The 27,260-nt window shown below is 38.4% G+C and overlaps 1 protein-coding gene across 2 annotated transcripts in view; it reads left to right on the plus strand.

The window, feature by feature from the left end:
- Positions 1-1,751: 1,751 nt before the first annotated feature.
- The window catches only part of PRG4 (proteoglycan 4), a 34,187-nt gene continuing 8,678 nt past the window's right edge, over positions 1,752-27,260 (plus strand). Inside the window, exons 1-9 of one of the 2 annotated variants that reach the window (XM_058177866.1) lie at positions 1,752-1,845; positions 6,428-6,550; positions 9,021-9,137; positions 10,559-10,696; positions 13,429-13,554; positions 15,228-15,782; positions 23,872-24,132; positions 25,454-25,540; positions 26,095-26,234. In XM_058177866.1, the coding sequence (XP_058033849.1) occupies positions 1,773-1,845; positions 6,428-6,550; positions 9,021-9,137; positions 10,559-10,696; positions 13,429-13,554; positions 15,228-15,782; positions 23,872-24,132; positions 25,454-25,540; positions 26,095-26,234 (1,620 nt within the window). In that variant the 5' untranslated portion in view covers positions 1,752-1,772. The remainder of the gene's footprint in view (positions 1,846-6,427; positions 6,551-9,020; positions 9,138-10,558; positions 10,697-13,428; positions 13,555-15,227; positions 15,783-23,871; positions 24,133-25,453; positions 25,541-26,094; positions 26,235-27,260) is intronic. The other variant, XM_058177867.1, reaches the window with a different exon arrangement.

Consider the following 27,260-nt stretch of genomic DNA (forward strand, 5'->3'; position numbering starts at 1 on the left):
GAGCTATGATGACTTGAATGCTGACTTTTTACATGATGCAAGAAATGACAAGGAAAGAAAACTCACTCAAGATGCAGTAACAAGAAAAGGAAACATGACAGTTGATTTTAAGATGGAAAAATCACAGAAAAAAGTGTAGCTAAAATTGGACTTTATCAAAAGTAATTATGCAAGAAATCTAAGACAGAGAGAGAAATCAATTTTTAAAAATGCCCTAAACCCATTACAAACAGAATTTGAGAATTACAGAATATTTGTATACATATACAGTGATCCAGAACTGGCTTTTCTAGTGGATAATAAAACCAGATGCCAATGAAATACCCACTATTCTACATGAAATTTCAGAAGTAGAAATTATGTATCAACAAATATGTAAGAAAGCAAAGTGGTCCAGAGTTTGGACCAGATTAGAGAAAAAAAGACAGAAGAGAATGTTGAAATTAGTAAGACTCTATAGTTTGGTCTATAACTGCCATCTGTCAATCAACTAAATGAGTCTGTGTAGTGGTTCAGATTTCAAGAAAGAAATGTGATTCAGAGCATTTGTCAGTGGGTGTGTAGCACCTGTCCTAAATGCATTAGGGTGACTTTTTCCAGGATTCTGTGGCAAATGCAGAGGGCAGGTATGGGAGATCAGGAAAAGACATAATTGCGTGCTCACATATTTCTGAGGTCCACCAGTCAGTCATACCCACTGCTGGTGGTGGTTAATGGTAGTTTCTGGCAGATACCTCTGAACTTTCAGGACAGTTTGTTCACTTAACTAAAATATTAGAAAGTGTGTTGACTAATAAGTCTACATTTTTATAGCCTTTTTTCTTGATGGGCGTGTTTTTCAGATGTTGCTGTCTAGTCTTCTGGGATGACTTCCAAGAGAATGTGGAAAATTTGCTGTCATAAGCTGTCACAGTTGGTTGTGTCTAATGTGTTGCCTAATTAGTTCATCCCAATGAATTTTACCAATATATATAAGGTACTGGAGAGTCACTGCTGACAGAATTGGCCATTAAACGGTAAGTAGAATAATCCCAATTTCTGAAGCTAGACCTTGGTTTAAAGGATTTGCTATATTTTCAAATGACACTCAAAAATAGAATTAATTTTAATAGTTTTTGGACTTGAAAGTTTTTAAATGGCATGCACATGTATTTTTGGTTGGGATATTTCTAAAAATTAATTTAAGAAATCTCTTTTTTAGTCAATTTTATTTATTTTTTTAAGGAGAAAGGGAGCAGAATTTATGAGTTTGATATATTATCCATTTTATCTATTATCTATTTCATAGAGTGAAAGATAAATGTGTCCATAAAATACTTGTTGCCTAGTACATTTTTTGAGCAAAATTTTAATATTTGTCATCTTGACTATCTTGTTAAATGTGTTGTTCATGCTTAGTTAATATGAAAAAAATCTAATATATAATTTAATTGGTAAGAATGTCAAATTAATGGCATAATATTAAATTTATATTTACATGATGAATAGTATGCATGTATGTGTGTATGTGTGTATGCTTGCATGTGAGTGTATGTTGATATAGATATACACACACACATATATATTGGTATGTGTGCACACACATATATACACATACACATACACGCCATCATAGTTTAAAGAAAGTGTCCTTTAACGTTTAATGAACTATATATGTTTTTGTGCATAAATGTAAAGTTCTGAAGTACTTTTGTTATTATAAATGCATTATTCATATTATAATAAATAATATTTTATTGTTTAAAGGAAAGAAGTGCACATTAAAAGTCACCATGGCATGGAATATGTACCAGATCACCCTACTTTTATTGTCACTGTCCTTAATGCAGCAAGTTTCTTCACAAGGTACCGTAAAATGTCAAGCAAAAACAGCATTTTAGAATGGCTTGAGACTGGCAGCTCAGGCTATAGCCTGCTTAAATGGAATTTTATACAGTAGTTTAAGAGGAAAAAAGGAAAATGAATATAGAGGGGAAAAGTGCATGCACAGGAAATCTTACAACTGGTACTTGTATTTATGTTACCCAGAGAGATGTCACTTGAAAGTTCTACATTTAGGCCAAAAAAACAAAATGCACCAGTACCATATATGTGGTACCTTGCTCAATAGTAGTACCTGTGAGAGGGATCTTGGAGTCCTAGTGGATAACCATTTAGATATGAGCCAGCAGTGTGCAGCAGCTGTTAAAAAAGCCAACACAGTTCTGGGCTGCATAAACAGAGGGATAGAATCAAGATCACGTGAAGTGTTAGTGCCACTTTATAATGCCTTGGTAAGGCCACACTTGGAATATTGCATCCAGTTTTGGTCGCCACAATGTAAAAAAGATGTTGAGACTCTAGAAAGAGTGCAGAGAAGAGCAACAAAGATGATTAGGGGACTGGAGGATAAAACATATGAAGAACGGTTGCAGGAACTGGGTATGTCTAGTTTAACAAAAAGAAGGACTAGGGAGACATGATAGCTGTGTTCCAATATCTCAGGGGCTGCCACAAAGAAGAGGGAGTCAGGCTGTTCACCAAAGCACCTGAGGGTAGAACAAGAAGCAATGGGTGGAAACTGGTCAAAGAAAGAAGCAACTTAGAACTAAGGAGAAATTTCCTGACAGTTAGAACAATTAATAAGTGGAACGACTTGCCTTCAGAAGTTGAGAATGCTCCAACACTGGAAGTTTTTAAGAAAATGTTGGATAACCATCTGACTGAGATGGTGTAGGGTTTCCTGCCTGGGCAGGGGGTTGGACTAGAAGGCCTCCAAGGTCCCTTCCAACTCTGATGTTATGTTATGTTATGTTATGAAAGATTTTTTTTTCCCCTTAGTGATTAATTTTCCTTCACCTAAAATGATAGGAAGGACTCACCATATAGATTTTAAGGCTTGGTAATCTGCCAATCTGAATGACTCACTGCTTCATTTTTGTCCATCCAATTGGCACTCTCATTTGAGAGATTTTCTTTTAAAACTTTGCCTTATGTATGTTGCGCATATTTCTCCAGACATTCTCACATTTGTTTGCATTTTGGCCTGATGTGCTCAATTTTTGCACTAATGTTATGCATTTTTATGCATAAAAATGTTTGCCCAATATACTTTTTAAAATAGGTATACTTTAATAATTGTGCATTATATTATACAATTTAAGGAGGAGAAAATTTTGAAGGCTTTCTATGTTTTGTCTTACACATTTTGGTTTAAAACTGTAAAATAAGGTAAGTTTGTTTTCAAATGAAAGCTTAATGCATTTCTCACACTGGCTTTTGTTCAAAATCTTTGATATCTGTCCTGAACAAAGTTTTCTATTATATGGTCTATCATCTTAAACATATTTTTTTTATTTTAGAAAAAAAGTTATTGGTTTTAAAAACAAACAAAAACAATGGACATTGCTCTACATCTCTGGTTTCTAACATTTACGTCAGGTTCAAGTTACTATATCATATATTCCTCAGTCTATATACAAATTTACATATCTCCTAATTCCTTATATATCAAGTATATACTTTATTACTCCTACCCCTACAACTATATACATATTTAATAAATCTATTATACCCTCGCAAGTACAATATACATTGATATAGACATTTCCAGACATTCATTATTAATGGCATACTAAAGAGAGATACTAGAAATGAGGTTGGAATGAGAAGTTTCCTTAATTCTATGTTCTCTACTTTAGAGAACTTCAAAAAGGGTAAACTGTCATACATGCATACAGAGACAAAGCTTAATTCTACTTAGAGTTGCAATGTAACTATACAACAACAGTGCTGGAAAGGTCCAAAAGACAGTTGAGTGGTGTTGGAGGAAAACTAAGAACAAATTCAACTAGACATGGGTCAGAGCCACAGTTAAGGCCTACCTCATGGCAATAACACTGGCAAAGCATCATTATTTCTCCAATTTTATTGCATTTGCAGTGTGTCACCCAATGGCCCTGTTCAAAGTCACCCAGTCCTCCATAGGAAAAGTACTTGGACAATCACTTGCAGGGTTGTGCAGAGAAATTTATCAGACACCTGATGGAAAAAATTGCTCAGATCCAATCTCAGTTTGAGGCCAAGCAAGGAGCAGGTCCAGTGGAGATGCCCAGGGAATGGACTTGTCTGATTATCTGGGAGCGGTTTGAACTTGTTGGACCTGAGGAAGTGGACAGGCAAGTGGGGTATCAACACAACTACTTACTTATTAGACTCTTGTCCCACCTGGTTGGAGAAAGCCTCCAGGATGGTGACCTGCAAGTGTGAAGTATTGTGCCTATTTGGTTTCTTTCTCCAAGGCTGGTCCCAATCAGTATTGATAGAAGTCAGAGGTCCAGCCAGAGGTGGGTGGTGTTGTGATCCGTCAGCAGCCCGCGGAGCTAGCAGCAGAGTCGGACAATGAGGAGGCTGGGGAAGATAATGGGCCAGTCCTGGAGTCAGGGGAAGGCCCAGATGAGGGTTCTGCGTTAGAGGCAGAGATGGGGCCAGGGACATCTGGGAGCGATGTGCGGACTCAGGAGCCTCCTGAGGCAGACAGCAGAGAGGCAGAGAAACAGGAGGAGCCTGTTCCTAGTGCACACATGTGAAAAGCTGCCAGAAGGCAAGAGCAGCTAAAGCAAAAAGGACGATTCGGGAGTAAAGCCAGGAGATGATTGGCCCCTCCCATAAGGCTTAAAAGAGCAGCAACGGCTCTTTGTAGGAAAGCAACATTGCTACATTTGTTTTGAGTCGGCGTACCTTGTTTCTGAACTTCGTGGGGCTTTGCCAAGAAAAGCCTTTGGCAGGATGCCAAAGCAGATAAAGTTTGTGATAAAGCTGAAGGACTTTTTCTGAAGGATTTGTTTTGGAAATAATTTGGATTAAGCTGGGAATGAAGTAATTCCCAGCTGTTATAATAAAATAGATTTGTTTAAGACTGTGTCTTTTATGCTTAAATGTGTCTAGGTCAGGTGACACATGAATTAACAACCCAGCCCCAAAAATGTGTGTGTGCGCCTTCCATGCATGCGTGCGGCCTTCCGCATGTGCGCTTTGCTTGCGTGCGTGGCTTGCACACATGCACACGGCTTAAAAAACGTGACTAAATACGACAGCATAGTGCCGGGGCGAGTGGGCGGGCCCACCTGGGTGGCCACCCGCAGGTCGCAGCTACCAGTTCACCCGAACTGGTCCAAACCTGCAGCAGCCCACTACTGGTCCAACCCATAACTACTTGGGGCTCAGTACTCTCTCTAATTATTTTCAACATCTACATAAAACTGCTGGCTGAGATCATCTGACACCATGGGACAAGGTACTGTATCATAAGTATGCTGATGATACGCAGCTTACTACTCTGTTCCCACTGATCCACATAATGCTGTGGCTGCCTGTTCTTGCTCTTCCTTGTGGATATATTTGGGCTACTTTTGTGCAATTATAAGACCAATCTACTACTTTTGCTATGAGAGACGTAAAGTGGATGTAAAAACAGCAGACCAATACATATTAAAATATCACAGTAAAACCTCAACACATCTCTAGGGTTATATTATGTGGTAATAGAAATAAATATGTTTTATTAAGTAAAAAAGTATCATTGAGCAAATTCGGAATATGGTTAATTCTGCAAGAGCTGATGGCTGAAGGCTATTCTGGTTTTCAGCTATAGAAATAGTTGGCCCTGTACATTTTGTGGCCATCAGGCTGGTGTCACATTCCGATGTTCAGCAAGGAATTCAGACAGAGATAAAGATGGTTAACGGACAAGACTATTTTATAGGATAGCAATCTACTGAAAACTGTTCTTATGCTGTTTCACTTCTACTACTAGACACAACTAGACACAAGAACAGTTTTTTCCTGAATGCCATCACTCTGCTAAACAAATAATTCCCTCAACACTGTCAAGCTAGTTACTAAGTCTGCATTACTATTAATCTTCTCATCGTTCCTATCACCCATCTCCTCCAACTTATGACTGTATGACTGTAACTTTGTTGCTTGTATCCTTATTCACATTCATATTGATATTGATTGTTTCCTGATTGCTTATTTGTAGCCTATGACTATCATAAAGTGTTGTACCTTAGGATTCTTGTCAAATGTATCTTTTCTTTTATGTACACCAAGAATGTATGCACCAAGACAAATTCCTTGTGTATCCAATCACACTTGGCCAATACAGAATTCTATTCTATTCTATTCTATTCTATTCTATTCTATGATTGTTTACATAGGGAAAATTATTGGTAAGAACTCCAAAAAAATAAATAAATCCCAATCCCTTATTACTTGGAAAAACATTTCTGTTTGTGGCATAAGTGAATTTAAGACATATTGCTTGTGTTCAGATAGAAATTAAGATTTGTATTTCTAGAGGAAATGATCCTCCTGTCTCCTGATGCTTTACCATTCATTCTCTCCTTACCTACCAATCTGGTGTGACAATTCTGTGTGCTTTTAGGTGTATCAAGCTGTGTAGGGAGATGTACGGAAGGATATTCTAGGACTCCTGGCTGCCAATGTGACAGTAATTGCCAACTCTATGAGGAATGCTGTCCTGATTACGAACAGGTTTGCCTGGCAGGTAGGTCTGCACTCAACCTGTTTAACATTCTGTTCCACTAAAATAATGACTTATCTGTGGGATCTTCAGGAACACAGTATATTTAGCTTTTCTCAAACTAGAAAAATAGTGACAGTTTTCCTCAGAGTGATAGAACATAACTAACTGTTACATAAATACAGTGGTGGGATTCAAGTAATTTAACAACCGGTTCTCTGCCCTAATGATTTCTTCCAACAACCAGTTTGCCAAACTGCTCAGAAAGTTAACAACCAGTTCTCCCGAAGTGGTGCAAACTGGCTGAATCCCACCACTGTATAAATAGCTGTGTCTGCGGATTAATTGGCTGCAATTATTAATTGGATGTTTATCATATTTATTTTATACCATGTTTCATTCAGCCCATCCCTTGCCACATTTTAAGAATGAGAATGTTTGCAATCTCTGAACTGGTTCTTGTAGCACAAAAGAAATAATTCCTCTGGGAATAATGACTTTTTCATATCCTGTGAATAGCTCCTATATAAAATGTATAAGAATCATATATAGAAACATATACCTACCTCTACTGAAATGCATACGCTTCTGTACAGGAATCTTCAGGGAAGCAAAACAGATAATTCTGTTGTTTGCAAAGTGATCTCGATTATGTGGCTGAATGGTCATCTATTTGGCACTTCAAATTTCAATTAATAAATGTTCTGTCTTACCTATTGGTAAACATAATCAGAATGTCAAGTATAAGCTAGGTGGCATTGATCTAGCAGATGACCCTCACTTTGTTAAAGACCTAGGTGTATTTATCTCTGACAATTTATGCTCCAAAGCTCACCGTAACAGTGTTGCTAAAAAAGCATTAAGAATTGTAAACTTAATTTTGCGAAGCTTTTTTTCTGGAAATATTGTTTTGCTAATTAGAGGTTATAAAACTTATGCTAGACCAGATTTTAGAGTGTTTGGAATCCCCACCATATATCTCACATCAGTACAATCGAGAGAGTTCAAAAGTACTTCATGAGAAAAGTCTTGCACTCTTCTGTATACAATAGAATTCCTTATGCTACTAGGCTCCAAATTCTCAGTTTGGATAACTTAGAACTGTGTCGCTTGCAATCAGACCTAGGTATTGCATACAAAATTATATGTAGTAATATTTTACCTGTAAATGACTTTTTCTGTTTTAATCGCATTAATATGTGCACGAACAACTTCTTTTAAACTCAATGTAAATCGTTCTAAACTTGACTGTAAAAAATATGATTTCTGTTAATAGGCTTGTCAAAGTCTGGAATGCCCTACCTGATTCAGTTGTCTCAGCTACAAATTTTCACAGTTTCAGTAACAAATTGACTTCCATGGACCTTACTTCATACTTAAGTGATCAGTAGAGGGGGCATGCATATCGTCCCTGTCATTGTATTTTTATTCTCTTATTCTTGTTCTCGTTTTTGTTTGACAAATTCCAATAAATAATAGAATAATAGAATATAATAAAATAATAAAATAAAATATCACCTAGGAGCAAACAAGATATAGTTCACGAATAGCATTCTCACCATAGTGGGAATTGTCCACTTTCTGAAAATTGTACTATGAAATCTGAGCCCCTGTCTACACATATTTAATCATGACCTCTCAAAACTTCATGTATTGTCTATTATATAAGATGGATCCCGATATTACTAGGCAGACTATCACTTCCAAATGAACTAATGTTAGGTCAATACAAGCATGTTCTCCAGTCCTCCCTCTTTCTTATTGATTGCATTACATAGGGAAGAATCTGGGTGGGTGTTCTATCATCTCTCAATCATTTTGTAACTGGGAACTTTACAGATGGTTTGGCTTTGAGGCAGTAGCTTTATCACAATATCTTGCTGATGGGTTCTACAGCTGTTTGATATTCAAATAGAAAAATAGATAGGGAGAAAGACATATGCCATGTTGTACCTTATCATTATCTGCAACTTTCATCATAAAATCCAAAGGGTATAAACAAGTTTGCTAAATAATAAGGGCTTTGCAATTGCAAAACAGAAAACAAATATACTCCCCGAACATGTAGTTGTATCATCTAAATCAGAGGTCTCCAACCTTGGCAATTTTAAGACTTGTGGACTTCAACTCCCAGAGGTCCTCAGCCAGCTTTGCTGGGAGTTGAAGTCCACAAGTCTTAAAGTTGCCAAGGTTGGAAACCCCTGATCTAAATAATATGCTTTAATGATTACTTTCCAAGGTCATGAATTAGTGTAATGTTTATACTTACGGCTTTTTTACAATACTTTTTTTTACAACTTTTTGCAACGATGAATGAGTGGGTTTGCAGGGACTAGTATGTGGATTCACAATCGTGTTTCCACTGTTAAAAATAAGCTACCCTTCTATAGCAATGTTCATTTTCAATGTTGGAACTTGACAGCAGTAATGTAGTGAAGACATAATTGCAATTCTGAAGATGAGAATGCTACTGTTCCTTCATTATCCCATGTAGAACTCTCCTGTAAAGGACACTGTACTGACCGATATGTCCGGGGCAGACTCTGTGACTGCGATCCAGATTGTCACAAATATGGCAAGTGCTGTCCAGACTTTAAAGAGGCTTGTCCAGGTAAGTCTTAGAATCAGATACAATGGAATGAAAGAAAAAAACAGACCAGACATATGTTTATTCCCTCAATAAAAGTAGCATGCTTTTACATTGCTTGCTCCAGATTTTGTTACAAGAACATCTAGCAAAGAGATAAGATGAATTATTGAAGCTATAGGTCTGTCTCTTAAATCACTGAGGTTTTAACCACAGGTACACTGTAGGTCAGTGATGGATAACCTTTTAGCTGTCACGTGCCAAAGGTGGGGGGAGTGCGGGTTTTTTTTTTTGCATGCGCGCTTGCCCACACCCATAATTCAATGCGCTCCACCCCTCTCGCATGTATGTGTGACTTCTTCGTGGTCCCCCCGCTTTTGGCATGTGATGGCATGGTGGGCCAAGAGCCTTTCTTGGAGCCTGGGAAGATGAAAACAGCCTTCTCCACACACCCCCGCAGAGGCACTCCGGAAGCCAGAAACGGCACATTTCCAGACTTCCAGTGGGACCAGAAGGCCCAAAAATTAAGTGACCGGCACGCGCATGCACGCTGGAGCTGAGCTAGGGCAATGCTCACATGCCTAGAGATATGGCTCTGCATACCACCTGTGGCACATGTGCCATAGGTTCGCCATCATGGCTGTAGGTTCTTCTTTTGCAAATATTACTGCTTCAAGACATAACTGGTCCTTCACTCTAAAAGGATTCAAGATTTAAACTCCACAGTGGTATAGTAGTTTCCTAATGATATGCTTGTTTCCCCGAGGCTGTGACCTTGTGGATTAGGCTGTATGGAATTTCTCATTTCATGGAGTATGGCAAGCCAGCTGATTTATCCTTTCCTTGAGTGAATTCCAGGAACTTGATTGCCACCTACAATATATCTATTATATGTTTGCCATTCTAATATTAACTACAGAAGTCCAAAATCTTGGTTTTTTTCCTATATGTCATTTTTTTCCCTATATGTCATTTGTTGGACTGCAAAATATTATAGTAGGTTTTTATTACACAGTATTATTTTAAGTTATATTGTAAGTGGGTCATTGATCACAGCAAATGTATCTTATTTTGTGTCTACAGCAATTAAATTTATTTTTCTACTTTTGTTTCTATTGTTAGACAAAAATATTCCTGCTACAAAGCTTTCATTTAAAAATTATTGAGATGGTAGAGGGAGAACAGAATTTGGTAAATCAGAGCTGAAATATGGACCTTTTTTAAAAAAATGGGCTTTCTTTTAACAAGTCTTTTGTTTAAAACAGTAAATAGCTAATAATTGCAAACTTAAATCAGCTAAGTAAGTTATACATAAACAATTTCAACTGAGATCTACTGTTTATGCTTGACTGTTCAGGAGCAGTGTACTATATAATCTTTTTATGTGATGCTTATATATATTGTTGTGACAAAATAAAAAAAATAAAAAATAAAAACTTTTCTAGCAACGACCACCACAACCAAGCCACCAGCCACAACCTCCAAACCAAAATCAACAACCAAACGTTCACCTAAATTTAACCCAATACCAGTGTCTTTAAAGAAGAAGAAGCACAAGAGGATTTCTCATGAAAGTATGGAAGGTAAAGCTTACCTGAATTTTTGTGAAAGCAATAAATGTTTTTTAGCAGTCAAATGCATATATACAAACACACTCAAATATAATTTCCTTGTCTATACCTCATTGTTCGGGAAAAAGACAAAAGTTGAAATTGAAAAACACTTTTTAAAATTCAGTCACAATGATGCATCCTTTCAATGGGTTCCACAGAATCTAATTTGCAATCTTGATTGCCATGATCGGCCTGTTAGCCAAATATTTCTCCATCCTGTATATTTCTCTGGAACTTAAGTGTGCAATAGTTAGGTGAATCCACCTACTCAACTTGCAGTTTAGAACAAAGAAGGTCCCCCTTTTTTTGGTCACGGACTGCATTTGACCTTAGCAGAAAGCGTTCCCTTGTTCTCTCACTGCCCAAGATTGTTGCAGAAGGCCTAATTCTCCAGAATAGAGAACTGAGAGTGCTATGAGCCTCAAAAAGAGAATGGTAAGAAGTTTAAAGAACAAAAGCAGTATATGAAGTGGTGAGCGATAGGATGAAAACAATAATATTTTGTGACAGAAAAATATGAAGCATAGTGAATGATCCTAATCTAAACCATGTTTGCTTTGGTTTTCCTTATTCTATGCATTTAATTTCTTTATTATTCTTTCTTTATTCTTTATTATTCTTTATCCATGTCTACATTTTGCATAATGTTGCTTAATCTAAAAGCAAATAGTGTGACAAATATGCATCCATATATATGTATACACACACAGAAAACATTGTATTTCATTACTGTTGTTTTGAAAGTTGATTTTAAGATGGAAGAGAGGAAAAAGAAAAGCTGATGAAAATCTTAATTATGCAGATATACTTATATACCTATATTTTCATGGCTTTTTTTTTTCATTCTGAGCCCTGTAGAGAAACCTTGAAAGTTTGATTTGTAAGTATTTTTTGGGTAGGAAATTATAATAGTCCAGCAGGTATCTAAAAATGTTGACTTGGAATATCAACATTCAAAATCTGAACTAATATACAATTATGCTACTAGGCTTAAAATTCTTGGTTTGGATAACTTAGGACTGTGTCACTTGCAGTAAGACCTAGGTATTGCATACAAAATTATATGTAGTAATGTTTTACCTGTAAATGACTTTTTCTGTTTTAATCGCATTAATATGTGCACGAACAACTTCTTTTAAACTCAATGTAAATCGTTCTAAACTTGACTGTAAAAAATATGATTTCTGTTAATAGGCTTGTCAAAGTCTGGAATGCCCTACCTTGGGGTCTGCAAACTTGCCTCTTTTAAGATTTGTGGACTTCAACTCCCAGAACTCTGGGAGTTGAAGTCCACAAGTCTTAAAAGAGGCAAGTTTGCAGACCTCTGCCCTACCTGATTCAGTTGTCTCAGCTACAAAGTTTCAGTTGTTCTACCTGATTCAGTTGACTCAGCTTCACAGTTTCAGTCACAAACTGACTTCTGTGGACCTTACTTCATACTTACGTGATCAGTAGAGGGGGCATGCAAACATGCACTAATGTGCCTATCGTCCCTTTTTTTTTTTATTTGCATTTATATCCCACCCTTCTCCGAAGACTCAGGGCGGCTTACACTATGTTAGCAATAGTCTTCATTCTATTTGTATATTTATATACAAAGTTAACTTATTGCCCCCAACAATCTGGGTCCTCATTTTACCTACCTTATAAAGGATGGAAGGCTGAGTCAACCTTGGGCCTGGTGGGATTAGAACCTGCAGTAATTGCAGGCAGCTGCTGTTAATAACAGACTGCATTAGCAGTCTGAGCCACAGAGTCCCTGTCATTGTATTTTTATCCTCTTATTCTTGTTCTCCTTTTTGTTTGGCAAATTCCAATAAATAAATAAATAAGTTTATATATTTATGAAGAGTCAACTTCAAGATGAATTTTAGGATCCTTCAGTTTCTACTCTGAAAAGATATAAAAGTCATACCTTCCTGCTTTCAATATTGTCCATATGTTATATATCTAATGGAGCTTAATATTTTTGATGCTAATAGAAGCTTATCAGCAGTTATGTTATTTCTATACCACGCCTTTGAAGAAATTTATGGATTGAGGAGGAGAGGTAAAGAAAGCCTGGGTACATTTCAGCATGGCCCAAATCATGCTTTACAGCTAATCAGGATAAATTTATCTGAAGCTAATTTAGGGATGTGCTACAGGTAGTTGTTCACATATGAATGGAATCTATCAATCATGGTTGTTTGCCATGATGGCCTTACGTTATACACTAGTGGTGTGATTTTGCCAAAAACTGGAAGTGCTAGTTTGGTTTGGCAAAACCATCATGCAGTATTGGAATCCTGCAAATGGCTGTACATGTGGTCATGTTGCCAAGTTTGGCCACTTGACTGTGGAGGGGCCACAACCATTGGGAACTTTATAGATCATAAATCTCCTTCTTTGGGTCTATTGTAACTTTGAACAATTGCAAAGTGACTGGTCATAAATTGAGGACTACCGTAATCTGAACCATTGAATACAAACTTTAAGGCGGGTTGAAGAATCTCTGCACAAACTTTTTTTTTTTAGTTTTTTTTTCTTAATAATACAGCTGTGGGATCAAATTTGGAAGCGTTGGTGGGCCATGTACAAAACTTGGGAGGGAGGGTCATATGCAACCTAAATCCCCAAATTGTGTGTGCCACCTTCCAAGGGACTCCATCCGTGAACAAGAACTATAATCTCTAGAATGTTTATCTTTCTGATGACTGTAGAGCATGCTGAACACCATTCTACTTCTTCAAAATCCTCATCGATTCGGAGAGCAACAGCTTTATTAGGAGAAACTGTGGATGCAAAAAAGAAGAAAGCTAAGGCATTAGAAGAAGAAAAAAAAAAAGGTATGGCTTCTGATCATTTTTAAGCATCCAGGAATAAGGATTGCATTGAAGCAGACATATGAGTAATATACGTTTTTCTATCTTGAAAATGTTTTAAAATTTAAAAATAATGGTTTCTAATCTTTAAGGGTGTATTCAGGTTAAAGTCAAAAAATCAATATAAGGGGAGGATGTGAGGATGTGTCTTACACGGTGAAATGCAAATTTTTTTACTACTGGTTCTGTGGGCGTAGCTTGGTGAGCGTGGTATGGCTTGGTGGGCGTGGCTGGTGGGCGTGGCATGGGAAGGATACTGCAAAATCTTCATTCCCACCCTACTCTGGGGTGGGTGCCAAAGGTGGTATTTGCCGGTTCTCCAAACTACTCAAAATTTCCACTGCCAGTTCTCCGAACAGCTTAAAATTTCTGCTACTGCTTCTCCAAAACTTGTCAGAACCTGCTGTATTTCACCCTTGGTCCTACATGTGTTGCATATGCAATGCACATTAAAAAACAGATAGAGCTTTAATTCCACTGTTTCAGCCAGCATCTTGACTTAATTTTAACCACATCTTTGGACCTTTCTGCTAATCTTCTAGTAGAGGGTAAGTATAAAGAAACCTTGAGGATTTTATTTGGAATATTGAGTAGATGTCAACAAAACCCAAAACACTTTAGCATAATCTGAAAAGCTACAAGCCAGAAGACAAAGCATTTACTTCTCTTTCGTGTTTTCATTTAAAACAATTTCTATCATGTAAAAAAAACAAACCCCGGAAGAAGTAAAGTTGATATTAGGAAGTCACAGAATCTCAAATTTGCCTAGTCTGTTACTGGAGTGTTGTTTTATGATATTTGAAGCCTTGGAAAGAGTTAACTTCAAAGGCCAGTGGTTGAGGCAAAAAGAAATGAAAGTTTTCCCCCGCCCTTTGGTTTACAGTAATTGCAAAACTGTGTGGTAAAAGAATAAACCCATTCAAATATTTTGATAATATTTTGAAGTATTTTTTTTTATTCAAAAAGTTTTACAGAAATTTTTCCCCCTTCCCCCCCTCCCCTCCCCCTCCCTTCACAACCCCCCTCCCCCCCCCGACTTCCCGGAACGAGCACAAGGTATAGTTAAAAATAAAACAAACATATGCTAAAAAAATTTCGTCCCAACTTAATTATACTCCTACAATTCTCATCCGTTCCTAACTTCCCCCCAAAACAATCAAGAATAATACATCATAATCATTCAAAAGCAGTCTGATAACTCTTAGTCTGATGTCTACTTTGAATATAGTCAATCCATTTTTTCCATTCCTTTAAGTATCTTTCTTGTATATTTTGAAGTATTTTGAGTTTAGATTTTTTTAATTGGATCATACAATGAGAGGAATTGTGTCAATCAGTAACAAATCATTCCATAACCTCTTTTTTCCCTTCCGAAATACAGAATTATTTTTGCTAAATATCACAAACTGCTGGTTAGTTAATCAGTATGCAACTAGCATTATTTTAATAGAAATCTGCAAAATGTGTTGCTCATGCTTTTAGACCTGGTGATTCCTTTCACCATTTTAAATGTATGGGACCTGAAGCACTGTGTTGAAAAGTTGACAGGGGAAACATTTTTTTCAGGGAATGAAAAATAGAACATTTAATTTTCTTCCTTTCCCTTTTTTCTTTTCTTTTCTTTTTTTTTGTTTAAGCTCGTGAAGCAGCAAAATCAAGAAGAAAATCATCTAAAGCAGTGAAAGTGATTTCAGAGGATGATGCTAGTGGGGAAGGCAATGCAGTAACAACAAAGGCTACCACAACTACTATCAGTACAACAAAGATGCCATCCACCACAGGCACAACCACAACACAGCTCACAACCACCACCACAAGGCAGCCATCTACTACAATGGAAAAAATGACTTCCACAGCAACCACAACCACAACAAAGCTGACATCCACTACTGCTACTATAAAGACATTACCCACCACAATAACGACGACAAAGTTGCCATCCACCAGCACCAGCACCACACTTCCATCTACTACCACCCCCACACAGCTGCCATCCACCACAAGTACCACCACAAAGCTGCCACCAACCACGGCAACAACACAACTGACACCCACAACTACCACCATCACCACCACAAATAAGCCATCCACCACAAGTAGCACAAAACCATCCTCTACCACAACTACTGTGAAGCTGCCATCTACTTCTACAAAGCAGACTACTACAGAGCTTACAACTCAAGGAAATAAAGGTATTACAACAACTCTGGGTGATCATGTTAGCTATTTCCCAAATCCCCATTCTGAGCATGTTATTTCATTCTTCAAAATTACTACCACAAAACTATTAGGTTTGCAATCTACTGCTGCTTCTATAACCAGTAGGATATCATTGCCTACTAAAACTATGGTAACCATGAAGAAACATGAAAATGCTATTTCTTCAAACCCCACATCCTCCACACTTAAAGCAATAACAAGAATGTCTGCCAGAGCTACTACTACTATAGCAATGTCAAGAGATGATGAGAATGAACCTAACTTATATGACAAAGTTACAGCAACAATGAAAACAAGTACGGCAATGGATGAAACTAATACAAAAGATATAACTACTGCAAGAAAAGAGACTGTAACAACAGATATTAAACATACAAGCAGTAGAGCAGACACAACACCAACAACTTCTGATAAACATGATAAAAGTGAAAATCCAGAGAGAACCTCTGCCGTGACAGACACAGTCACTACACAGACTAGCAAAGATGAGACCAGTCACAAGAGTGACATTCCAGAAACAAGCACAGCTGTCACGGAAGCAACAATGTCAACAGCAAATTCAGAATACACACATCCTGTTGTAAGTGATAAAAGCGACAGTCCAGAGAGAACCTCTGCCGTGACAGAAACAGCCACTACACAAACTGGCCAAGATGGGACCAGTCACAAGAGTGACATTCCAGAAACAAGCACAGCTGTCACAAAATTGTCAACAGCAAATTCAGAATACACAAGTCCTGTTGTAAGTGATAAAAGCGACAATCCAGAGAGAACCTCTGCCGTGACAGAAACAGCCACTACACAGACTGGCCAAGATGAGACCAGTCACAAGAGTGACAATCCAGAAAAAAGCACAGCTGTCACAAAATTGTCAACAGCAAATTCAGAATACACAAGTCCTGCTGTAACTGATAAAAGCGACAATCCAGAGAGAACCTCTGCCGTGACAGAAACAGCCACTACACAGACTGGCCAAGATGAGACCAGTCACAAGAGTGACAATCCAGAAACAAGCACAGCTGTCACACAATTGTCAACAGCAAATTCAGAATACACAAGTCCTGCTATAACTGATAAAAGTGACAATCCAGAGAGAACTTCTTCCGTGACAGAAACAGCCACTACACAGACTGGCCAAGATGAGACCAGTCACAAGAGTGACAATCCAGAAACAAGCACAGCTGTCACAAAATTGTCAACAGCAAATTCAGAATACACAAGTCCTGCTATAACTGATAAAAGTGACAATCCAGAGAGAACCTCTGCCGTGACAGAAACAGCCACTACACAGACTGGCCAAGTTGAGACCAGTCACAAGAGTGACAATCCAGAAAAAAGCACAGCTGTCACAAAATTGTCAACAGCAAATTCAGAATACACAAGTCCTGCTGTAACTGATAAAAGCGACAATCCAGAGAGAACCTCTGCCGTGACAGAAACAGCCACTACACAGACTGGCCAAGATGAGACCAGTCACAAGAGTGACATTCCAGAAACAAGCACAGCTGTCACGGAAGCAACAATGTCAACAGCAAATTCAGAATACACAAGTCCTGCTATAACTGATAAAAGTGACAATCCAGAGAGAACTTCTGCCGTGACAGACACAGTCACTACACAGACTAGCCAAGATGAGACCAGTCACAAGAGTGACAATCCAGAAACAAGCACAGCTGTCACACAATTGTCAACAGCAAATTCAGAATACACAAGTCCTGTTGTAACTGATAAAAGCGACAATCCAGAGAGAACCTCTGCCGTGACAGAAACAGCCACTACACAGACTGGCCAAGATGAGACCAGTCACAAGAGTGACAATCCAGAAACAAGCACAGCTGTCACAAAATTGTCAACAGCAAATTCAGAATACACAAGTCCTGCTATAACTGATAAAAGCGACAATCCAGAGAGAACCTCTGCCGTGACAGAAACAGCCACTACACAAACTGGCCAAGATGAGACCAGTCACAAGAGTGACAATCCAGAAACAAGCACAGCTGTCACAAAATTGTCAACAGCAAATTCAGAATACACAAGTCCTGCTATAACTGATAAAAGTGACAATCCAGAGAGAACCTCTGCCGTGACAGAAACAGCCACTACACAGACTGGCCAAGATGAGACCAGTCACAAGAGTGACAATCCAGAAACAAGCACAGCTGTCACGGAAGCAACAATGTCAACAGCAAATTCAGAATACACAAGTCCTGTTGTAACTGATAAAAGCGACAATCCAGAGAGAACCTCTGCCGTGACAGAAACAGCCACTACACAAACCGGCAAAGATGAGACCAGTCACAAGAGTGACATTCCAGAAACAAGCACAGCTGTCACAAAAGCAACAATGTCAACAGCAAATTCAGAATACACAAGTCCTGCTATAACTGATAAAAGCGACAATCCAGAGAGAACCTCTGCCGTGACAGAAACAGCCACTACACAAACTGGCCAAGATGGGACCAGTCACAAGAGTGACAATCCAGAAACAAGCACAGCTGTCACAAAATTGTCAACAGCAAATTCAGAATACACAAGTCCTGTTGTAACTGATAAAAGCGACAATCCAGAGAGAACTTCTGCTGTGACAGAAACAGCCACTACACAAACTGGCCAAGATGAGACCAGTCACAAGAGTGACAATCCAGAAAAAAGCACAGCTGTCACAAAATTGTCAACAGCAAATTCAGAATACACAAGTCCTGCTATAACTGATAAAAGTGACAACCCAGAGAGAACTTCTGCTGTGACAGAAACAGCCACTACACAAACTGGCCAAGATGAGACCAGTCACAAGAGTGACAATCCAGAAAAAAGCACAGCTGTCACAAAAGCAACAATGTCAACAGCAAATTCAGAATACACAAATCCTGTTGTAAGTGATAAAAGCGACAATCCAGAGAGAACCTCTGCCGTGACAGAAACAGCCACTACACAGACTGGCCAAGATGAGACCAGTCACAAGAGTGACAATCCAGAAACAAGCACAGCTGTCACAAAATTGTCAACAGCAAATTCAGAATACACAAGTCCTGCTATAACTGATAAAAGCGACAATCCAGAGAGAACCTCTGCCGTGACAGAAACAGCCACTACACAAACTGGCCAAGATGAGACCAGTCACAAGAGTGACAATCCAGAAACAAGCACAGCTGTCATGGAAGTAACAATGTCAACAGCAAATTCAGAATACACAAGTCCTGTTGTAACTGATAAAAGCGACAATCCAGAGAGAACCTCTGCCGTGACAGAAACAGCCACTACACAAACTGGCCAAGATGAGACCAGTCACAAGAGTGACAATCCAGAAACAAGCACAGCTGTCACAAAATTGTCAACAGCAAATTCAGAATACACAAGTCCTGTTGTAACTGATAAAAGCGACAATCCAGAGAGAACCTCTGCTGTGACAGAAACAGCCACTACACAGACTGGCCAAGATGAGACCAGTCACAAGAGTGACAATCCAGAAACAAGCACAGCTGTCACAAAATTGTCAACAGCAAATTCAGAATACACAAGTCCTGCTATAACTGATAAAAGCGACAATCCAGAGAGAACCTCTGCCGTGACAGAAACAGCCACTACACAGACTGGCCAAGATGAGACCAGTCACAAGAGTGACAATCCAGAAACAAGCACAGCTGTCACAAAATTGTCAACAGCAAATTCAGAATACACAAGTTCTGCTATAACTGATAAAAGTGACAATCCAGAGAGAACCTCTGCCATGACAGAAACAGCCACTACACAGACTGGCCAAGATGAGACCAGTCACAAGAGTGACAATCCAGAAACAAGCACAGCTGTCACAAAAGCAACAATGTCAACAGCAAATTCAGAATACACAAGTCCTGTTGTAACTGATAAAAGCGACAATCCAGAGAGAACCTCTGCCGTGACAGAAACAGCCACTACACAAACTGGCCAAGATGAGACCAGTCACAAGAGTGACAATCCAGAAACAAGCACAGCTGTCACAAAATTGTCAACAGCAAATTCAGAATACACAAGTCCTGCTATAACTGATAAAAGTGACAATCCAGAGAGAACTTCTGCCGTGACAGAAACAGCCACTACACAGACTGGCCAAGATGAGACCAGTCACAAGAGTGACAATCCAGAAACAAGCACAGCTGTCACAAAATTGTCAACAGCAAATTCAGAATACACAAGTCCTGCTGTAACTGATAAAAGCGACAATCCAGAGAGAACCTCTGCCGTGACAGAAACAGCCACTACACAGACTGGCCAAGATGAGACCAGTCACAAGAGTGACAATCCAGAAACAAGCACAGCTGTCACAAAATTGTCAACAGCAAATTCAGAATACACAAGTCCTGTTGTAACTGATAAAAGTGACAATCCAGAGAGAACCTCTGCCGTGACAGAAACAGCCACTACACAGACTGGCCAAGATGAGACCAGTCACAAGAGTGACAATCCAGAAACAAGCACAGCTGTCACAAAAGCAACAATGTCAACAGCAAATTCAGAATACACAAGTCCTGTTGTAAGTGATAAAAGCGACAATCCAGAGAGAACCTCTGCCGTGACAGAAACAGCCACTACACAGACTGGCCAAGATGAGACCAGTCACAAGAGTGACAATCCAGAAAAAAGCACAGCTGTCACAAAATTGTCAACAGCAAATTCAGAATACACAAGTCCTGCTGTAACTGATAAAAGCGACAATCCAGAGAGAACCTCTGCCGTGACAGAAACAGCCACTACACAGACTGGCCAAGATGAGACCAGTCACAAGAGTGACATTCCAGAAACAAGCACAGCTGTCACGGAAGCAACAATGTCAACAGCAAATTCAGAATACACAAGTCCTGCTATAACTGATAAAAGTGACAATCCAGAGAGAACTTCTGCCGTGACAGACACAGTCACTACACAGACTAGCCAAGATGAGACCAGTCACAAGAGTGACAATCCAGAAACAAGCACAGCTGTCACACAATTGTCAACAGCAAATTCAGAATACACAAGTCCTGCTATAACTGATAAAAGCGACAATCCAGAGAGAACCTCTGCCGTGACAGAAACAGCCACTACACAGACTGGCCAAGATGAGACCAGTCACAAGAGTGACAATCCAGAAACAAGCACAGCTGTCACAAAAGCAACAATGTCAACAGCAAATTCAGAATACACAAGTCCTGTTGTAACTGATAAAAGCGACAATCCAGAGAGAACCTCTGCCGTGACAGAAACAGCCACTACACAAACTGGCCAAGATGAGACCAGTCACAAGAGTGACAATCCAGAAACAAGCACAGCTGTCACAAAATTGTCAACAGCAAATTCAGAATACACAAGTCCTGCTATAACTGATAAAAGTGACAATCCAGAGAGAACTTCTGCCGTGACAGAAACAGCCACTACACAGACTGGCCAAGATGAGACCAGTCACAAGAGTGACAATCCAGAAACAAGCACAGCTGTCACAAAATTGTCAACAGCAAATTCAGAATACACAAGTCCTGTTGTAACTGATAAAAGTGACAATCCAGAGAGAACTTCTGCCGTGACAGAAACAGCCACTACACAAACTGGCCAAGATGAGACCAGTCACAAGAGTGACAATCCAGAAACAAGCACAGCTGTCACAAAAGCAACAATGTCAACAGCAAATTCAGAATACACAAGTCCTGTTGTAACTGATAAAAGCGACAATCCAGAGAGAACTTCTGCTGTGACAGAAACAGCCACTACACAAACTGGCCAAGATGAGACCAGTCACAAGAGTGACAATCCAGAAACAAGCACAGCTGTCACAAAAGCAACAATGTCAACAGCAAATTCAGAATACACAAGTCCTGTTGTAACTGATAAAAGCGACAATCCAGAGAGAACCTCTGCCGTGACAGAAACAGCCACTACACAAACTGGCCAAGATGAGACCAGTCACAAGAGTGACAATCCAGAAACAAGCACAGCTGTCACGGAAGCAACAATGTCAACAGCAAAGTCAGAATACACAAGTCCTGTTGTAACTGATAAAAGTGACAATCCAGAGAGAACCTCTGCCGTGACAGAAACAGCCACTACACAAACTGGCCAAGATGAGACCAGTCACAAGAGTGACAATCCAGAAACAAGCACAGCTGTCACAAAAGCAACAATGTCAACAGCAAATTCAGAATACACAAGTCCTGTTGTAACTGATAAAAGCGACAATCCAGAGAACTTCTGCTGTGACAGAAACAGCCACTACACAAACTGGCCAAGATGAGACCAGTCACAAGAGTGACAATCCAGAAACAAGCACAGCTGTCACAAAAGCAACAATGTCAACAGCAAATTCAGAATACACAAGTCCTGTTGTAACTGATAAAAGCGACAATCCAGAGAGAACCTCTGCCGTGACAGAAACAGCCACTACACAAACTGGCCAAGATGAGACCAGTCACAAGAGTGACAATCCAGAAACAAGCACAGCTGTCACGGAAGCAACAATGTCAACAGCAAAGTCAGAATACACAAGTCCTGTTGTAACTGATAAAAACGACAATCCAGAGAGAACCTCTGCCGTGACAGAAACAGCCACTACACAAACTGGCCAAGATGAGACCAGTCACAAGAGTGACAATCCAGAAACAAGCACAGCTGTCACGGAAGCAACAATGTCAACAGCAAATTCAGAATACACAAGTCCTGTTGTAACTGATAAAAGTGACAATCCAGAGAGAACTTCTGCCGTGACAGACACAGTCACTACACAGACTGGCCAAGATGAGACCAGTCATAAAAGTGACAATCTAGAAACAAGTGCTTCTGTCACAGACAGAGCAACGACAACAAATTCAGAATACACAACTGGTCCTGATGCCATTGATAAAAGTGACAATACAGACAGAACTTCTGCTGCAACAGAAATAGCAACTACACAGACTGCTCTAGATGAGACAAGTCATAAAAGAGACAATCTGGAAATAAGCACTTCTATAACAGAGGCAACAATGACTTCAACAAATTCAGATGACACAGCCAGTATTGATGGAATTGATAAAACATTTACACTTTCTCATCTGAAATACAAAACTAATCCTGACGGAATATATATAAATCAGAATCCGGAAACAAGAACTCCATTTGCAGAGATAAGTACATCAATGAATTCAGAAGACTCAACCAATTCTGATGGAATTGGTAAAAGTGACAGTCCAGAAGCAGCCTCTCCAGTCACAGAGACAACAATGACATCAAGAAATTCAGATGCCCCAATCAATCCTGATAGAATTGATAAAAATGTTGATCCAGACTGGACTACTGCAATGATGGGAACAACAATCTCACCATCTAATTTGGACGACTCAACTGAACCTGATAGTGTTGACAAAAGTGGCAATCCAGATGATACAATTAATCCAGGTGATATGATAGGACATGACAAGCTGGATAAGGTTACTGATATTACAGGTACAACAATTACAGTGACTAATCCAGATGTAAGAAACAATGACAAGTTTAATACAGTTACAAAGACAACAATTGCAAAGACTAATCCAGTGGGTACAACCAGTCCTAATAACAGAAACCTCTTCCCAACTGGAACAACCGCAGTCATAAAAGCAATGTCAATGGACCAAAGAAGTGACACATTCATTCCTGAAGTTAATGTTATAAACAACAGACCAGAAGAAATGACAATAAACATCGACATTATAAGAAATGATACTGATCTATCAGGAAAGTTACCTACCCCCAATAGTGATGATATCAGTGGACTGGAAACAATTGCAAGAGTTACCAAGAAAATAATAGCAAAAACTGACACACAGACAACTCTCAGCACCACAACAGAATCTAAACCTTTGAGAAATTCTGCTAATTTTGAGGGAGATGACAGGCCAGGCAGCCCAAAGACTACCGCTATCACAACAGAATCAAACCTTAGTTTACCTAGTCCAAATGATAATGATAAAAAGAGAAGGGCAGATATCATTACCAAAATTACTCGGACATTAACTATTGAAACTACAACCTCCCCTCGAATAAATAAACCTGAACATCCAGACGTAATAACTAATAAAAAAATTAATCTTGTTTCAGATAAAGGAACCACAAAGGAAAACCCAACTAAAAAGAATACAGTAACACAAGTGAGTACAACTTCCAGCACCCTATCTTCTACAACAAACAAAATCACATCATATTCCTCTACTTGGTCCACTATTGTTCCTACAACAGAAAGGCAAGTCACCTCTTACTCCAGTCCAAGAGATGCTACCATTTCCACAACTAAATCTCCAGAGAGAGAGGCTACAGCATATGTTCGACCAGAAAACATTGCCACATCTCTATTGTACAAAGGTACATTTGCTTTTCATCTACATCACTGTATTGGAGCCCTGTTGGATCGCAATAATGTGTAATAAGTCTGAACATATTTATGTTTCTGAAAGGCACTGAGATGTATATGTGAATGGGGAATTGTGTGTAGGCCTAACACAGTTGATGGAAGATTGGGCTGTTATTTAGGGAGATTGGAAGAAGAGATGTCTTCCAGACCAAAAGGGTAATGATCTCAGGAACACCAATATATCTGAAATAACTTTACAGCCTTAAAAATAAGATTTTTTTTCCTTAAAATCTTGTGTATTTCCAGGTAGGTTTTTTCTTTATACCTTGCTCTTTTTTGAATTTTTAAACTGTATTCTTGGGTTCTTATTGTTGGATAATTGTTTCTTTTCCATTTGGAAAGATGTTCCATGAGGATTGTTACATAATTTGATGAAGTGATTTATGTCATTGCTTCTATTGTACTTTACTTTTCTTCTATTAAGTTCAACATTGTTCCCCCACCTGTATTTTATGGTGGCATAAGTTGAAAAGAATAGCAATTACCTGAATATCATCCTCAAATTTCATGACTAAATTGAGATATAAGCTTCAGGCCTCAGACATTATATTACAATTCCCATTAACTATAGCCTTCCATGATTGGACATGATGGAAATTGAAGATTTTGAGAGGAACGTATTTGGAAAATCCTGTTGTCTCCAAAAGAGATTCTTTAAAGATTGATTGAACAACTCTTTCTTAAAGTACTATAGTTAAACATCTAAGCATTCTGGGCTTGGGCTGTATAATTCATGTTTGTTTGGTATTTTCATGTCCCACTCACATATTTTTCTAAATATAAAAAGTTGAAATGTTATAGAAAAGAATATACCAAGCAGTGCTCTTTTAAATTACATAACTTATCTGGATTAAGCACTTTGGTAATCATATAAGTTGTATGTTCCAAAAACAGAGTGTATCATAAGAACATTTTCCTGGAAATTTTGTTAAAGAGCATAATAATTTCAGATAAAAATAATATATTAACCCAATGCATTATGCCTTTATTCAAAGTATTGCATTTTAGTTTTAGGAAACATTGCAGTATGTCCCTGTCTCTGTCTGCCTCTCTCTCTCTCTCTCTCTCTCTCTCTCTTTCTCTCTCTCTCTCTCTCTCTGTGTGTGTGTGTGTGTGTGTGTGTGTGTCTGAGATGGAAAGCTTGGGAGTTCATTTTTATTCAAATCTATTATCACAAACTGTCAAATTATGCATTTTGTTTTCAATATGATTTACAGTGTTTATTATATAAAACCTGGATTTTAAAACTAAAAAAAAATAATTACTTATTAGATGTACCAGACGAGATGAACTTGTGTAATAAGAAGCCTATAGACGGGATCGTCCCTCTACAAAATGGGTCACTTGCAGTGTTCAAAGGTGAGTTAACACATGATAGAGCTTAAGTTTTGGACATTGTCCAAATGTTACAGATTAAAATATGCAATTTGCTATGAACATTTCAACCTCAGATCAGGGTGAAGTTATACAGTGGTTGGTAATTCTGATCAAGACCTTCCCTAACTTCATCAGAAGATATATTCACACATTGGTTCTTAAAATTTGCACTGCTAATGTGCACTGCCACATTCAGAATGTGGTCTCCAGAACTGGAGCAAGATCATTTGGACAACTTAGAAACAAACCATTAACTTTGGTAGAAAAGATTTACAGCCCTCATAAACTACCCAAACTCAGCCTTCCCTATGGTGTTTGGAGACTCTTGGAATAATAGTTTAACACAAGTGGAGGCTGGGAGGGTGAAGTTTGAATAGAATTCTACAAACTAGTGCCCAGATCACTATGGGCCATCCACCATTTCACCTGACACAAATTTCTATTTACTGTGAAATCTGCCTTGTTAAGAGCTTCATGGCTGAGTATTAATATATTGTTTCTCTTTCTATAACACTGGCATTTACTTGGCTTTGCAGGTCATTACTACTGGCTGCTAAATGGAACAAGCTCACCCTCCCCTCAACCTCGTAAAATCTCAGAAGGATGGCATATCCCTTCCCCCATTGACACAGTGTTCTCCAGATGTAACTGTGATGGCAAAACCTTCTTTTTCAAGGTAAGTCATATTTCTTTTCCACAGTATGAGTCTTGGTACCATAAGAGTTAAGAAATGGAAAGACTGTACAGTGTCATCTTAAAAAAATCTGAAATTTTACATGAAACAACAGAAAACAAGATATTGTTGATCAACAGATGATGATCAAGTAAATCTCCCACACTTCATTTAGATTATATGCAACTTGTTACAAATTACCAGATATATTTTTTTTGAAGACATCAAAAGAATTGGCTTTGCTGGAGTAATTAATAGTCTGGCTGTATAAATGAACTCACATGATCAAGTTCTTGGCACAAAGCAAAAAAAAAAAAGTATCCTGAGAACAACATATGATCATGTTTGACAGGAGAATTTTAAATGACTTTTCTGGGTGAGATGCCAATCAAATTAGTCATCATTACCAGCAATGGAAAAGTTCAACCGCTTACCATGTAAGATACACTTATTTATTTATTTTATTTATTTATTTTATTAAATTTTTATACCGCCCTTCTCCCGAAGGACTCAGGGCGGTGTACAGCCAAGATAAAACACGAAATATATACAAATTTAAAACAGTTAAAACTTTAATTAAAGTTTTAAAGTTTTAAAAATAAATGCATATATGGTTTGGTGAAATTCTATATGCGTCTTTTTGGCAGTGTACTCTGATGTAGAAAGTGAGACTTGCCCCTAAATATAGACATTTTTGTGAAGTTACTTTGCAGCAGATTGGAAATATTCCGTTACAAAGGGACATTTCTATTTTAAGCAAAACATGAGGTGAGGAAAATAAGGAATACATAGTCAACTGTAATCTAGTTAAAGCTTGTTTGTGCGTTTATTTATCATTTACCAACTCTGAGTGGCTTACAATCTTATTGTATGTCCAGAAGATAAAAGCAAGTAAGATACAAGCAGATAAATGAACATTACAGAATGAAATATTCCTATACCAAGAAACCCATAAAAATATCCTCATATACTTCTACCATATTTGGCTTCCATGAAATCTGTATTGATTTGCACATCTATCTTTAGCTC

This window comes from Ahaetulla prasina, chromosome 3 (assembly GCF_028640845.1).
Source record: "Ahaetulla prasina isolate Xishuangbanna chromosome 3, ASM2864084v1, whole genome shotgun sequence".
NCBI lineage: Eukaryota > Metazoa > Chordata > Lepidosauria > Squamata > Colubridae > Ahaetulla > Ahaetulla prasina.